The sequence below is a fragment of the Telmatherina bonti genome (assembly GCF_933228915.1).
Source record: "Telmatherina bonti genome assembly, chromosome: 1".
Taxonomy (NCBI): domain Eukaryota; kingdom Metazoa; phylum Chordata; class Actinopteri; order Atheriniformes; family Telmatherinidae; genus Telmatherina; species Telmatherina bonti.
In genome coordinates this window covers 42400706-42417896 of record NC_136619.1, presented here as the reverse complement: position 1 = coordinate 42417896, position 17191 = coordinate 42400706, and the positions used below count along the sequence as shown (strand labels likewise).

Genomic DNA, 17191 nt, shown 5'->3' with positions numbered 1-17191 from the left:
AAAAAGACTCAACCAGTACGGCTTGGTTTCAGCAGAAAACGGCACCAGACCAGAGTGGTCCTCATACACACCCTGACAGAAACACCACATGTGCAAAAGTGGTTTTGTACCAGTTTCACATGATCCATGTGAAGAACATGTAGATCACATGTGGTTCCGTGTGGGTTTTCTGCATGTCAGCACGGTGGTGGAGGTGTGATGGTCTGGACACCTTGCAGCCATTAGGTAGACCACGGACTCCACTGGAGTCCAGCAGACTTGTCTGCTGCAGCAGGACAAGGATCCAGTCCAGACCTGGACCTGACTGGGAGGCTGTGGTGGGATCTGCACTTGCGTCTTGCTAAAAGTGAAAGTCCTTCACATGAACTAAAACTGCTGACAGAAGCTGAAGCTGCTGATGTGAAAAGTCGTAATGCAGAGAACCTCCTTCAGCCTGGTGCGCTGCACATTCAGCGTGACCAGTTAGAAACCAGTACGAAGAGCCACAACTGATGGAAAACTCTGTTTCAGCGTCAATGACATAATCAGTTTGTGGGAAAACATCAGGAATAATCGAACAAAAATAAGTTTTAACAAATAATTTGTTTCAATTGAAATATTTTTATTTTATTTATGCAGATTTACTTAAGTTTATTTGATTTGTATATTAGTGGAAATGTACATTTTATCTAATTTTCTGAATTTGTATTTAACAATATAAAATTTACCGATTTTGTAAATATTTTAAAATAAAAATTTACTTCATATATATTTAAATTAGTACATTTTATTGTCATGGATGTATTTTATATTTTTATCTATAACATATTTTTTTTACTCTTTATTTCTATTTTATTTATATTCGTTCAAGTAATTTAACAAGTTTTAGTCATTTAAACGATGATAGTTTCCACGATGATATATATATATATATATATATATATATATATATATATATATATATATATATATATATATATATATATATATATATGTATAAAAATATATGTATGTATGTATGTATGTATGATAAATGAATATATTGAATGAAGCTCGATAACATTGATTGGACGTCTAACTGGTTCCTGTTCGTCTTCTCTCATCTGAGACTGGAAATCGGCCTCAGCAGAACATCTCGCTGGATGTCGGGTTCTGAAGGGCAGCAGGCGGGATGGAAATGATGTGAGGAGGTTTCATGATGAATCGTCTCCTCATGCTGCTCCTCACCCTTTCCCATCTACCACCACACCAGTAGAGGAGGTGAGGAGACGACTGGAGGATGAGCAGAGGGGGGGAGGGACATGGAAGAGAGTTGGATATGTGGCACGATCTGTACGAGAACAAAGGAAGGAGAGGAACCAAACGAAGGTGGAGCCACGGATCAACTGGATCCAGGTGAGGAGGAACTCCTGACACCGCCTGCTCGCTCCACTTCCACGTCTTCTCCTAACCCCCCAGATCCACAGCGTCCTCCACGACAGTCATCACCAGCGTCTCCACAGCAACATCATTCATCACATCTTCATCACCATCACTCCGATGTTGCTAGGAGACCTCTGAAACCATGATGAAGTCACTTCCTGTCAGACTTTCCACCAATCAGAGAGGTTCTTGTCTCAGATGGAACAAACTCAGAACGTTTAGAGACCATGACAGATGTTGGAGGAAAACCGTCAGTTTGCATGTTTCTGTTTGATACCGCAGGGTTCACCAGCTCACATTTAGATGTTTCCCTTCTGCAACACACCTGAATTTCTTTAACTTTATGTTTTTATGTGTTATTGATCATCAGTTTCTGATTGGAAACACGCCTTTACTTTATTTAATCCGTTTGCTCCTCATTTTGAAGTTTGTCTTCCTCACTGCCACTGCGGTCCTTTACAGTCTGCAGAGTTGGAAAGTTTTTAATGTACAGAAGGAAGAGCTGAGGTCCAACGACTGATCCCTGAGGAGCTCCATGTCACCGGTTTTCAGATTTAACCAACACACACACACACACACACACACACACACACACACAGGAAAACAATCTGAAGAAAAACTGATCTTCAGTAGTTTTCACGGTGCTCCACAAATCCTCCTGATCAAGAGTTTGAAGGAGCGGAGACGAAGAGACGACTCATGAGATCTTCTTTACGTAACAAACTTATAGTGTTGCTAAGCAACGCATACATGGTGAAAGCCGCTCCTACACCCGGGCGTACACATGTTCCTGTTCTGCATGATGAAACATGCAGTGGTATTCCCTGCTGTTGCCATGCTGACCTTCCCAACGAAGGCTCGTTGGAGGTCAAGTTCTTCTTCTTCTTCTGCTCTAATCTTCCACAACTTCAAAGCGAGCTGTCACCGATGTGGTTTCGTCCAGAAAGAGACCCTGCTAAACGGCACTGTGGCAGATGGCTTCATGCTAAGCATATGTGGTCATAAAGAATGCAGTAATGCACTGATGAGCACATTTCTCTCATGCTTATTTCCATGGCGACCACTTATACAAACATTACATGTGACGAAAGGGACCAACGAGGATGTTCGGTGAAATCAAATCAGGAATACGTTTTTATTCCCGTTTGTTAAAAACATTCCTTAAAGATGATTATTGTGTTTTAATTTTATTGTTCACATTAAATTCAGTTTTTATTAAATCCTAAGAATGAGACTGAACCGTAGACTCCTGGAAGGAAAGCGACTGCGACGTCAGGAGCTAAAGGGCATCTAAACAAATAAACAAACAAACAAACAAACAAACAGGAACTCAATGCATTCAAATGATTTAGGGGCATTTGTTTATTTAAAACGTCCACTTCAACCTGATATTTTATTCATGTAAATATCTGATTTATCCATCCATCCATCCAGCCACCATCCATCCATCCATCCATCCATCCATCCATCCATCCAGCCACCATTAATCCATCCATCCAACCATTATTTCATTCATCTTTCCATCCATTTATCCATCCTTCTATCATCCATCCATCCATTCATCCAGCCACCATTCATCCATCCATCCATCCATCCATCCAGCCACCATTAATCCATCCATCCATCCATCCATCCATCCATCCATCCATCCACCATTAATCCATCCATCCATCCATCCAGCCACCATTAATCCATCCAACCATCCATCCATCCATCCATCCATCCAGCCACCATTAATCCATCCATCCAACCATTATTTCATTCATCTTTCCATCCATTTATCCATCCTTCTATCATCCATCCATCCATTCATCCATCCATCCATCCATTGATGTGAAATCTGTAAATATAGACCTCCAGAAAGTGTAAAACTGGCTCTTCGGATGATGAGATTCCTGATTAACTAAATCCCTCCCTTCTGATGGAGGTTTTCCTTCCTGGTTCTGGTCCTGATGGAGGTTTTTCTTCCTGGTTCTGGTCCTGATGGAGGTTTTCCTTCCTGGTTCTGGTTCTGATGGAGGTTTTTCATAATGGTTCTGGTTCTGTTGGAGGTTTTCCTTCCTGGTTCTGATGGAGGTTTTCCTTCCTGGTTCTGGTCTTGATGTAAGTTTTCCTTCCTGGTTCTGGTCCTGATGGAGGTTTTCCTTCCTGGTTCTGGTCCTGATGGAGGTTTTCCTTCCTGGTTCTGGTCCTGATGGAGGTTTTCCTTCCTGGTTCTGGTCTTGATGTAAGTTTTCCTTCCTGGTTCTGGTCCTGATGTAAGTTTTCCTTCCTGGTTCTGGTCCTGATGGAGGTTTTTCTTAATGGTTCTGGTTCTGTTGGAGGTTTTCCTTCGTGGTTCTGGTCCTGATGGAGGTTTTCCTTCCTGGTTCTGGTCCTGATGTAAGTTTTCCTTCCTGGTTCTGGTCCTGATGGAGGTTTTTCTTAATGGTTCTGGTTCTGTTGGAGGTTTTCCTTCCTGGTTCTGATGGAGGTTTTCCTTCCTGGTTCTGGTCCTGATGGAGGTTTTTCTTCCTGGTTCTGGTCCTGATGGAGGTTTTCCTTCCTGGTTCTGATCCTGATGGAGGTTTTCCTTCCTGGTTCTGATCCTGATGGAGGTTTTCCTTCCTGGTTCTGGTCCTGATGGAGGTTTTCCTTCCTGGTTCTGGTCCTACACTCTCAAAAATAGAGGTACAAGATAGGGACATTTCTGTACCTATAGGTACATTTTAAAGAAATGTTCTCTCAAAAGTACAATACTGGTCTTTAAGAGACCAGAAGCACCTTCAGAGTACAAAGAAGGGTTCAAAGTGACATAAAGTACAAATTTGTACCATTTTAACCATAAGGGTACCTGCAGCATTGAAAAATGTTTGTCGTGACAAAAACTATTAAGAGCAGCAGTGCTTTAAGTGGGCCGGTACGCAGCGGTACGCAGTACCGGCATTTTTAAATTCTATCCTTTTGCCCACCGGGACTATTTTTTACAGCGTATGGTGCATACTGGGACTTTTACCAGCTTTTCTTCAGCAATCAGTATACCACCCCCTACGACTTCACCACATATTACAACTGATATTTGATGATTTTATTTTTTATTTTTAATTTTTAAAAAGTCGCCTCAAAAGAAATGTATTGGTACGACCGGTTTAGACGCACAACACTTGCTGTAGCCCACAACGTCAGTATGTTGAGTTTTTGAAGATTATTTCTAGATTAAAGATAAGATAATATTGCTAAGTGGAATGGACCAGGCCTAATGCTGGGAAAAACATCAAAAACACAACTTGATAAGGTGAGGTTGAACTTGATAAGGTACAAAAATAGACCAGAACTGAAGGGTACAGAAATGTTTCTCAAAAGAGTACACCCCCAGCGACAAGCATTTGTACCTTTTTAGGTACAAGCTGGTGCCTCTATTTTTGAGTGTGTAATGGAGGTTTTCCTTCCTGGTTCTGGTCCTGATGGAGGTTTTTCTTCCTGGTTCTGGTCCTGAAAGAGGAGTACTTCCTGGTTCTGGATGGTATCGGTTAGGTTGCAGTTCAGGACCGGACTCAGACAGACCAGAAAGTTCCCCTGCAGGAAACATCAACTGGACGAGTGTGAAAGTGGCCTTTGCGTGCACGTGGATGCGTGTTTATTGCTGCATGTATGTGTGTGTGGGATTATCACACTGTGGCAGCGGGTGGTGTAATACGCCCATCTGCCAGTCATTCTTACGCTGGCTTAAAGCTGCAGAGGGAGGTGAAGCAGCACATAAACACCCTCGCCGTCCACCGTTGTTCCCATTTCACTCTGAAGACATTCAACTTTCTATAAAAGCTTATTTTAGCTATGTGGTGAATTAAAAGCTTTTTTTATTTCCTTCATTGTTCCAGGAATTCTCTGGAACCGTAGCTGCAGATAACACTGGAATTACACCATTGTAACCTAAATGGAATTTCAGGGGAAAAACTCCATAAATTGCTTGTGTTTTGTTTATTATTCTTGCAGAATAGTTTTCTGTAACACTTGTTATTTCTGGATATTTTGGGGGGAAACTAAGACTTTAAATTCTAAGTTTTATATGTTACATGGAAACTAATCACAAAGAGTTATGGATATTCAGCTTTACAGTGAAATTTAAGGAAAAAAAGTACAGTAATATGACACACTAAATAGATAAGAGCCTCCCATTGGAAAACTCCAGCATGGATGATGATGTTTCACCTGCAGCGTGTTATTTACCCATAACTGATGCATTTCCTAATTACCAACGTGGGAAGAGACATCCTGCGGTCGTGCAAAGGATGCTCATTAATTTTAAATTGTTCAGATTACTGTCGATCCTTCTGTTCAACCTTCTTCCCTAAGATGCGGCGCCACCAAGCGGCAACCTCCAGCTGTTAAAAGTGAAGCCTATACAGAAGTACCAAAACCTGCAGTTCCCCCTTCATCCACAAGGGGCTGCAAAACAGCGCAAATCCCCATAGACTCCCATGTTAAAAAGACCAACTTCACAACAGAAATAAACATGTTTACAGCAGGAATAAACATGTCTACAGCCTGGTAAAAAAAATCCATTTTAGGTTTAATAGGTCAGGTTTACCTTCATGACAACTGTGGGGGGAGTGAATTTTCTTCTAACTCGCCTGTTAAATAATTTAATCTCGAAGTTTGGCATATTTAGGGGTGTGTCCTTTTGATTGACAGGTACCCGATCTCCCACTTCAAGTCCAAAGAACGTAGAACAACCGCGGTTTTTAGCCAGTTAACAGCGTTACTAGACTTAGCCCGCTTACCTCAGTTAGCTGGTTAGCTCCTGTTATCTCTGGGTTAGCTCGGTTAGCTCTTAGCTACAGGCAGGTCGGAAATATCAATCATCCACCATGACGCTCACAGCCCCCCTCTCAGCTCTTTGCCCATATTTGTATTTTCCGGGAGAGACGACATGTGTGATGCTGCCAAGATGGCGATGGTAGGAACCGCTCAATGAGCTTCATTTCAGCTCTTCAGAAATTTACGGGTGATGTCATGGAGTCTAAGGGCGCCACAGTACACATGTATGAACACCTGTGCAAATACATGTGAAGAATATGTAGATTACCTGTGGTTCTCAAGTGAAGCACCATATGATTTACATGTAGCTCCCATGTAGCATGTTTATGTTCCTTACATGTGCGTCACATGTGGATCACATGAAATGTTCCAGCAACACGTTTACACATGGTTCACATCTGTTTTTGTTGTAAGTGGGGGAGAATATGGAGCTCCCTCTGGTCAGGTAATCAATTTATTGATCAGCAGCTGATTTCAATGCCTGGTATGAATATTTTTATTATCTCCTAATATGTAAAACCTTTAAAATGATGTTCCTTTAATATCCTTGTATTGCTTTAAAATCCCACTTCCACTCAGGGCAGGATCACAAAGACAAGCGAGGTCGAACCACACTCGTTAGTCACATGTGGAAGCGGTAACACTGAGCTATATTTGACTATGTGCTGACATGTTTTTATGCACAGAGATTTGAAAATTTGGCTATTGAAGACAGAATATAGGTCACACACTCACACTCACACGTTCACAGCGTGAAAAGCGTCAGGCTATATACGTAATTGGCTGTCAAGCCCTTCCTCCTCCTACAGCCATCTCATTGCATTCTACTTCACAACTCTGTCCACATATCTGAACACAAGTCCATCCGGAAATTTGCCCCACAGGTGAAGTAATTCCCTACGTTCACTCATCTAAAATTGAACTTTGATTCGTCATCTCTCTGGGTGGGAATAAATGACAGCGAGCAGATGAAATAACTGATTGATTAAACTCATCACCACCATCGTAATACGCAGCATTACTGGTTTCTGTCATGCATTTAACGTGAACTAATCAGGCACCCACTCAGCAAAAGCAGTATGATAATCTTACAGCTTGTCTCAGACGTGGCTGGAAGATTATTCCTCAAACCTTCTACTAATTAGCCCTAAAGTGTCTGAGGAGGCTTTCTGCTGGTGATGCGACTCTGGAAAGTGAAGGAAGTCCATTGTAATTATTTAGGGAGTTCTTGCCAAATCCAAGATGTCAGCAGTTCGTTATGGTTAACTGGATGTTTTGGCTAGAGAACCTTATGACTTGTGAATGTTGTGACTGGACAATGTTATGGTTAAAGAAGGTTATGACTAGTGGGCGTCATGGCTAGACAATGTTTGGCTAGCAAATGTTATAGCTAGTAAGCATTATGGCTGGCGGATGTTATGGCAAGAGGATGTTATGTTGGGCAGATGTCATGGCTAGTGGATATAATAGCTAGCAGAGGTTATGGCTAGCAGATATTATGGTTAATGGTCGTTATGGCTTACGGATATTATGGCTAGCAGATGTTATGGCTAGCAGACATTAAGGCTAGCAGAAATAATGGCTAGCAGACGTTAAGACTGGGGAATGTTATGGCTTGTCAACATTATGGCCAGCGGACATTTTGGGTGGCGGACGTTATAACATAACAGCTAGCTGACATAATAACTAGTAGACGTTAAGGCTAGCAGACATAATAGCTAGCAACCCTCATGGCTAGCAGACTTAATGGCTAGTAGACATCATGGCTAACAGACTTAATGGCTAGCAGACATTATGGCTAACGGACATTATGGCTAGCAGACTTAATGGCTAGCAGACTTAATGGCTAGCAGACATTATGACTAACGAACATTATGACTAGCAGACGTCATGGCTAGCAGACTTAATGGCTAGCAGACATTATGACTAACGAACATTATGACTAGCAGACTTAATGGCTAGCAGACATTATAGCTAGTGGACATAATGGTTAGCAGATACTATGGCTAGCAGATGTTATGGCTAGCAGACTTAATGGCTAGCAGACTTAATGGCTAGCAGACTTAATAGCTTGCAACTTAATGGCTAGCAGACATTATGGCTAGCAGACGTTATGGCTAGCAGATGTTATGGCTAGCAGACATTATGGCTAGTAGGCATAATAGCTAGCAAACATTATAGCTAACAGATGTTATGACTAGCAGACATAATAGCTAGCAAACGTTATGGTTAGCAGATGTTATGGCTAGCAGACATTATGGCTAGCAGATGTTATGGCTAGCAGACGTTATGGCTAGCAGACTTAGTGGCTAGCAGACTTAATAGCTTGCAACTTAATGGCAAGCAGACCTAATGGCTAGCAGACATAATAGCTTGTAACTTAATGGCTAGCAGCCATTATGGCAAACGGACGTTATGGCTAGCAGATGTTATGGCTAGCAGACGTTATGGCTAGTAGACATAATAGCTAGCAAACATTATGGCTAACAGATGTTATGACTAGCAGACATAATAGCTAGCAAACGTTATGGTTAGCAGACTTAATGGCTAGCAGACTTAATGGCTGGCAGACATTATGGCTAGTGGACATAATGGCTAGCAGACGTTATGTCTGGTGGGTGTTACAGCTGAATGGCCGCAGATTTAAAAAGAAGCCAGAGCTCTCCTGTGGAGCTTTTCTGATTCCTAGAGAAGTTTGTAAACGGATAAAGAGAAGTGGATAAGACAAAAGCAGTCTGGGGATCTCGTACCGAGCTGTGTTGGAGATCTGGTCCCCATGTAGCCCCGTCCCCTTCACACATAGAGGGAAGCGCATTCTCGCTGAAGACCATGAAATCCCTGCCAAAAGCATCAAGGTCATTTTATTTCCTACAGTGTTTACATTGTTACTGCTTTAAAAAGTCTAGATTTAAAATTACTTTCTTTTATTTATATTTTTTAACTTTTGTCTTTAAAGTAAACAAAATGTGTAAAATGGTTGTAAACGTTTTACTTTAATACAGACTTTATTACAGATCTGAAAATATCATTCAAACAATGTTTTGCAACCAATCATGTTATTTCACCTTTTTACTAAATACATGCAGTTAGTTTTAGTTTTAAAAGAAAACACTTAACTGCAGATTAAATTAATATTTGTACAAGTTGGAGTGAATTATCACCATTTTCCCTCATTTTAGTCCATCCCTCCCTCCCTTATAATATATATGTGCAGAAACACTCCCTTAACATAGAGGAGACATCTCTCTGTTTTTGCCATATTTTTATTTATTTAAGTCTTTTATTGGTGAATTTACTGGAAGTTTTTATTTTAAATGTCAATAAACAATGTTCTGTTTACACCAAATTAAGCAGTTTTATGTTTGCATTAGACTGTGATGGACTGGTGACCTGTCCAGATGTACCTGCCTGTTGTCCAATGACTGCTTGGATAGACTCCAGCTTCCACACTACCCTGAATCGGAGAAACCGTTAAGAAAAGAGATGGATGGATTATTAGTTCTCTTTATGTACCAAAAAGAACCAAACTGTGACTTTAAAACAAAGGAACTGTTACATCCCTAAAGGTCTCCACATGGAGACAGATGTGGACTCCAGGCAGGACATCTAAAATCATGCAGAAAGAGCAGAACATGGGGGGCTCACAGGAAATGGATGAATTAAATGCTAATTTTTAAGCACAGTGAATAGAAGCGCAAGATAAAAGCCGTCTCCTTATAGAATTATGTATAGACCGGAGAAGATCTGTGTGCTCTGAATAGCTGCCAATAGTGTCAAGATGCTTGTGTTTCATAACGTGGACGTGGATCTGTTTGATGAGATGAAGAATCCCCCCCGAGCCTCACATCTCCAGTTTCTCTGCACAGGACAAACAGGCCGCCAGTCGGCCTCCTCCACGGTGCACAGCTGCCTTCATGACAATGCAGTCAGATACAAAGTACATGACGTCAGAAAGCAGCAGATTTGTTTGGCTGAACTGTTACATCACTTGCACCGGGTGCATGAGAGAAACTGTTAAAGCTTCAGGCTTACGTCGATTAGACAAACACACACACACACAATCAAACAATCTAAAAGTCAGTGATCACAGCCGTCTAAAGCTGCATATAGTTATCAAGAGGCTTAACGTGGCCAAACAGGGAGGGCTGGGCAGAAGTGTTAGCCCGCCGTTAGTGCAGGTTACACGCATGGTGGCTGAATAAAGATGTCCCACCCCCAGCGGAGGACGCAACAAGCCTCCATGGCAGCTGTACCCTGCTTCGTGGTTGGGAAGGAAACGGTGTGAATAACAGATGTTGGCAGCATGGAGGCCTTTGGGGTAATCCTGCACTGGAGCAGCGCTCCACTTTCACCAGGTTGCTTCTGTGTGAGGAGGATGGGAGGAATTCATGGGAAGAGGTCACCAATCACAGGATTACATCTTTAGATTAGATTAAATTTCTTTCTCTCCCTCCCTCTCTGTTCATTCAGTTCTCCCTCGGCCTCGTCTTTCTCTGTCCTCTGTTGGATACTTCTTCCTTTATTTGTTCATCTTTTTTCTAATCCTGGAACGATTCTTGGGCCATAAAGGCCGAGCCGGCGTCACGCGGCTCCTTTCGGAGGCTGATTTTATGAGCATGTTGAAGCGATGACATGATGATGATGTTCGCTCAGCTCAATGCAGAATTTTAGCACTTTATCCGGCGGCAAACCCGAGCTGTCTGTCGCTGTCACCAATCTGCCGTCTGGCCAGAATTTGTTCAGTAAGTAAACAGTATCGAGGAAAAAACAAGGACCTGATTGAAAGATGTCTTTCACACAGAGGAGACACAGATGTGGAGCGTTTGTCTAGAAGAATGTCACGGGGTTCTCTCTGCTGCTCCCAGTGACGACGGCGACATCGTGGTTTTGTTTGAGGTGGTTTATTACCAACTCCTCCCAAGTGCAATAATATGTACAGTGGCCCCGTGCAATTGGTACACTATCCACAATATTTACAAGGGTTTCATACTATACATTCACTACACTCCAGCTCTGCAACTCAAGCCAGTCTACCCCCCACCTTTCTGCTCTGAGTAAGTCCTTTATAAAAGCGAAGCTCCTCCCCTAACAGGAAGCTTCTCAATTAATCCAAAGAACATGGTTTTTCCTTCCATTTCATTTTGTTCTGTACACAAATGTTTAAACAGAGACATTCCACACAGAATATACATTTAAACATCATCAACATCACAATGATCAACCCTATATAACAGGAATAAACCTCACAATACGCCGCGATGCGGCCTTTTAGGGAGTCACGTGACGGAAATGTCACTGATGCATTGCGACATCCATCTGCGTCTTAAGCGCGGCCTGAAGTGGCCTTGGGTTACCCCAGCGAACATGGCAACACGCGGAAAGTTAACAACCCAAGTGTACATCCCTAGGAATCCGCTACCTCTAAGAAAGAACTCAGGAATGCGGCGCTACGCGGATTTGCGGGGTTTCTTGTGACGTCTCGGAGAAAACTGCCGGGAATGTCCCTGAGTGTGTCTGTGTAGTGATGTCGGTCGGCAGCCAATGTAAAGAAATGACTAAATTAATGATGAGGTGGAACGGGAGATTCTCATGGTGATGAGGTGGAACGGGAGATTCTCATGGTGATGAGGTGGAACGGGAGATTCTCATGGTGATGAGGTGGAACGAGAGATTCTCATCATGATGAGGTGGAACGGGAGATTCTCATGGTGATGAGGTGGAACGGGAGATTCTCATGGTGATGAGGTGGAACGGGAGATTCTCATCATGATGAGGTGGAACGGGAGATTCTCATGGTGATGAGGTGGAACGAGAGATTCTCATGGTGATGAGGTGGAACGGGAGATTCTCATGGTGATGAGGTGGAACGGGAGATTCTCATGGTGATGAGGTGGAACGGGAGATTCTCATGGTGATGAGGTGGAACGGGAGATTCTCATCATGATGAAGTGGAACGGGAGATTCTCATGGTGATGAGGTGGAACGGGAGATTCTCATGGTGATGAGGTGGAACGGGAGATTCTCATGGTGATGAGGTGGAACGGGAGATTCTCATGGTGATGAGGTGGAACGGGAGATTCTCATGGTGATGAGGTGGAACGGGAGATTCTCATGGTGATGAGGTGGAACGGGAGATTCTCATGGTGATGTGGTGGAACGGGAGATTCTCATGGTGATGAGGTGGAACGGGAGATTCTCATGGTGATGTGATGGAACGGGAGATTCTCATGGTGATGAGGTGGAACGGGAGATTCTCATGGTGATGAGGTGGAACGGGAGATTCTCATGGTGATGAGGTGGAATGGGAGATTCTCATGGTGATGAGGTGGAACGGGAGATTCTCATCATGATGAGGTGGAACGGGAGATTCTCATGGTGATGAGGTGGAACGGGAGATTCTCATGGTGATGAGGTGGAACGGGAGATTCTCATCATGATGAGGTGGAACGGGAGATTCTCATGGTGATGAGGTGGAACGGGAGATTCTCATGGTGATGAGGTGGAACGGGAGATTCTCATGGTGATGAGGTGGAACGGGAGATTCTCATGGTGATGAGGTGGAACGGGAGATTCTCATGGTGATGAGGTGGAACGGGAGATTCTCATCATGATGAGGTGGAACGGGAGATTCTCATGGTGATGAGGTGGAACGGGAGATTCTCATGGTGATGAGGTGGAACGGGAGATTCTCATCATGATGAGGTGGAACGGGAGATTCTCATGGTGATGAGGTGGAACGGGAGATTCTCATGGTGATGAGCAGCCAACAAAGTGGCAGCAACTGCTGCAAAAGGTGTCCAACCTAGTCCCCATGGTAAGTAGTCCAACCACCTTTGCCCTACGGTGAGTTTAATCTGCTTTTAAAGCCATAAAATATGAGAATCTGAAACAAAATTTGCAACTTCTTTCATTTAATAATTAGATAACACGCTTGTTTTGCTAACATTGTTTTGATTAAATAAGTATAAATTATAACATCTAAATAAATATATAAATAATAAATATAAATAAATATAAATAAATTATGTATAAATAAATAAAAATAGATATGTTTTATCTCTTCATGTCTCCATGTGGAATATTTCCTGCTTCCTTCACAGCAGCTTGCAGAGTACAGTCAATCGCTGCTGAGTTGCTTCTCAAGACGTCTTTTTGCAAAACCCTCAGGCGAAACGGGCAGCAACGTTAACATGTAAAATCATGTTTATCTGTTTTTTTCTGGCAAACTGACAGGAATCAGAGACAAAGAGCCATTTTTTTTACAATGTGAATCTAACAGGATTTAAAAAAATAAGCCAATAAAAAAACTGATCTTAATATTTGCATCTTAAATAGAAACAGACACATTATCCGGTAAAACTCTGCCCTCTAGTGGTGGTTATTTTAGGTGACCACAGTTATGAAATCCACCTTTAATCTCATGTTGTTCAATTCATTTTTTTCTTTTCTGTTGCAGGATGAATCACTCTGTTCATGCTTCATATGATACACATCTTCCATTTATCAAACGTTTGACCCTGAACTTCTTAGAAATAAGTCTCCAATGCTACAAATTCCTCCGCTTTTATAATCTTTGTCATCCTCTTAACAGTTCTCTTTGCATGAGTTTTTCTGGTGATAAAATCTGAGTTTTTCTGTGTATAAAAACCTGCTGTTGTAGAATCATAAAAACAGACTATATCTGTTGGTAACGGCTCAAGCTGACGGCTTATTAAGCCACTGTGACTTGATAAAAACAGCGTCCCACTTCCAAAGTTTAAATCAAAACCTCGACAACACGCATGAAACTTGCACGAAGAAGGACTTCGGTCCATCCAGCTGTGGATTTAATCAAATCCATGCAAACACTGTATCTTCCAATCAGCCCCTACAACACAGAAAGCGACCTCTGACCTCAGCATTGATCACTTCTCCCGGCCTGGTTGCCACGGGGATTGTCCCGGTGTAAACATAAACTTTCCCCCCGTGGCAGCGCTGCAGTAATCCTCCACAGGGGATTAAAAGGGGAAGTCTTTGGCGGGGATCAAACGATGCGGGATTTGAAATGTATCCCAAGTGAGATTTGGGATGCGGCATCCTGTGACTGTGGGAGAATCTGTGAGGAGTGATGAAAAGGAAAAGCTGCTGCTTTAAGACTCACCTATATCAGAGTCTTTATGGTTCTTGATGAGCTCAGCGAGCTCAAAGTTCCCGGCGATAATGGCCACCTGGAGAGAGAAGAGAGGTGATTGAGGAGAAAAATCCTGCACAGGACAAACTGCAGATACAAAGGAGACGGTGTGTATTCACTCTGCTGCATCAGGGAGACTATCCCCACATTTAGCATTGTGTGTTTGCTTTATTTTCAGCTTAAATCTACAGAAAATCACTGATTTCTCTTTCCAGGATGGATTCTACACTGGAGGAACATGCAGGGGTCAGACTGCGATGTGAAAATCACTTGGTCTCATCTCATGAGATGGTCTGTTATGTATGTGTGACTGTGGATGTACATGTATGTATATGTCTGCTGACTGAGATGCTGCCATCACATTTCATCCTGGGAAGAAAACAGCTTTTAAAAACATAAATAGTTCATGTTGTTTCCTCCTGCTTATAGAAATGGTGTTCTCACTTGTATGTAAGGCGCTTTGGATGAAAGCTTCTGCTAAATAGAATAGAATAGAATAGAATAGAATAGAATAGAATAGAATAGCCATGTTGTATCAGAGCTGAGCCGCGAGATGACTACACATTACGGTGTAAGAGGAAAAACATTCATTTATTCTTCTCCTAAAAGAAAATCACATTATTATTAGCAGTCCAGGGAATCAGTAAGGTAATCCTAGAATGAGTAAAGTAATCCTAGAATGAGTAAAGTAATCCTAGAATGAGTAAAGTAACCCTAGAATGAGTTTTTCCTCGGATTGATATTTTGATTGATCTGCAGGTTTCATCTGCTTTGGACAATTTCCTCTGAGCTCAGCATTATTTACAAATGATACATGTATTAATTTGTATTTATGAGTATTTATGTTTTTATTTGGCTATAAATATAGTTTTATCTTTTATACTTCATATCTTATTGAATTATTCATCCACTGAAGGTCTCTGCAGGACTGAGGTGACTTTAGTTCAGGCATCCTGGTCAACTCTTCCACCTGTAGGTGTGATATGTGAGCGACCAGCAGGGGGCAGCAAAGAGATTTCAGACGGCATTGGACGGATGCGAATCCATCAGTGACCCAGATGGTGCCGTCTGCAGCCATGCTGCTGCTTCCAGTCATTTCTGCAGGTGGACTGCACTCACAGGCTCATGGCTTCACCCAAAAGCTTCGCATGATCAGTAAAAACAGATTTCTCTCTGATGTGATGCACACGTGCATGTATGTGCACGTCTCAGTAGGAGACCCAGGAGCATTATGTAACTGTGCCTGAACTGATTCCTGGAGAACAAACAGTCGGAGAGAGGTGGATAGCAGGTGTGTGTTATCAAAGCAGAGCTGACTTCCTGCGAGCACGGCCGACCTTTCCTGCGTACGAACACAGAAAGAGCTTTTCTCTTCGCACGGCTTCTGTTCAGTGTTTTTAACATGCAAACTGTGACCTTTTGCTTTAAAATAACATGTGTGTCAATAAATGAATAATTGAGATTTTCTGAGGAGCAAATGTGCCGTTTCCTGTGAAGATGGAGGAAGGGAGGGAAGCTGGATCTCCCACTCGTTAGAGGATCTCCCACGGCGCATGCCAGGCCGTGTGACGAATCCACGGAGGCTCTTTTCCAACAGCAGCCCTGCTTCCAGAGCAGGCCTGAGTCAGGACGACAGACGAGGTTGTCATCGACCTGCTGAAGCCTGACAGGATCTGAAACACTCAATGTACCTGATTTTCTTTCTGTAATTTGGCTCTGAACTGCCTGAAGACTTCCAGGGTGGAACTGAAGGATTCACACTGATTTAGTCATTTAAAGGGTGAAAACAGACTGAAAGCAACATTTCTAACTGAATGAACTGATGGAAGCAAGTCAGAGGACTAAAAGACCTGAACCCTCTGAATCAGGACGACATCTGACAAAAATGCCCAACAGAACGGTTTCATTTGGTTTCCAAACTGCAAAACGAGCGTTGCTGCGTCATCTTCCGCTAACGTTAAGAACAGCATGCCGTTTCCATGACAGCTTTTCCAAAAGTCAAAACATTTTCTGAAATTTTGAGTAAAATTGTGATTTGCTGGCGTTTCCATTGCATAAGTCGCAGTTTGCAATCCAGACGGTTTTCCATGTATTCCTGCTCCAACACAGCTGACCTGATAGGCTGTTGGATTCATTTACTTTGATTCAGGTGTGTTGAAGCAGGAGCACATGGAAAACCTGCCGGATTGGACTGAATACTGCTCTCTGGAGGCTTTTTGCATCTGTCACATGATCGTTTCAGACTTCTGCTGCTGCTTTGGGCCTATTTCCAGCCTCTTCACCATCTTTTCACAAGCTTGTCACTTGTTAATCATGAGCAGAGAAGCCAGGCGGGCTCAGATTCCACATGTTCAGAGTTTGCCGTGTGGTCGGTGGAAGTTTGTTAGGTAATAACGTGTCTGATCTCCATCGAAGAGTCTTCCTTTCTGGTGTTCAGTAAAAACGCGCTGCAGCTCATTACAGGAGATAGAACCTGGAGCACAGCCGGTGTCATTCATCTAATACCCTACCAGACAACACACAGCTCCACATGTGTTTTACATGTGAATAATGTGATGACATGTGCTCCACATGTGTTTTACATGTAAATAATGTGATGACATGTGCTCCACATGTGTTTTACATGTGAATAATGTGATGACATGTGCTCCACATGTGTTTTACATGTAAATAATGTAATGACATGTGCTCCACATGTGTTTTACATGTGAATAATGTGATGACATGTGCTCCACATGTGTTTTACATGTGAATAATGTGATGACATGTGCTCCACATGTGTTTTACATGTAAATAATGTGATGACATGTGCTCCACATGTGT

The 17191-nt window shown here is 42.5% G+C and overlaps 1 protein-coding gene across 1 annotated transcript in view; it reads right to left on the bottom strand.

Annotated features, from left to right (window-relative positions):
- LOC306758811 (SH3 and multiple ankyrin repeat domains protein 2-like) overlaps positions 1–17191 on the bottom strand; it is a gene marked incomplete at both ends in the record, with an annotated part of 185400 nt that overhangs the window by 122402 nt on the left and 45807 nt on the right. The window contains one exon of the mRNA XM_079244214.1: positions 14339–14405. Coding sequence (XP_079100340.1) covers positions 14339–14405 — 67 coding nt within the window. The remainder of the gene's footprint in view (positions 1–14338; positions 14406–17191) is intronic.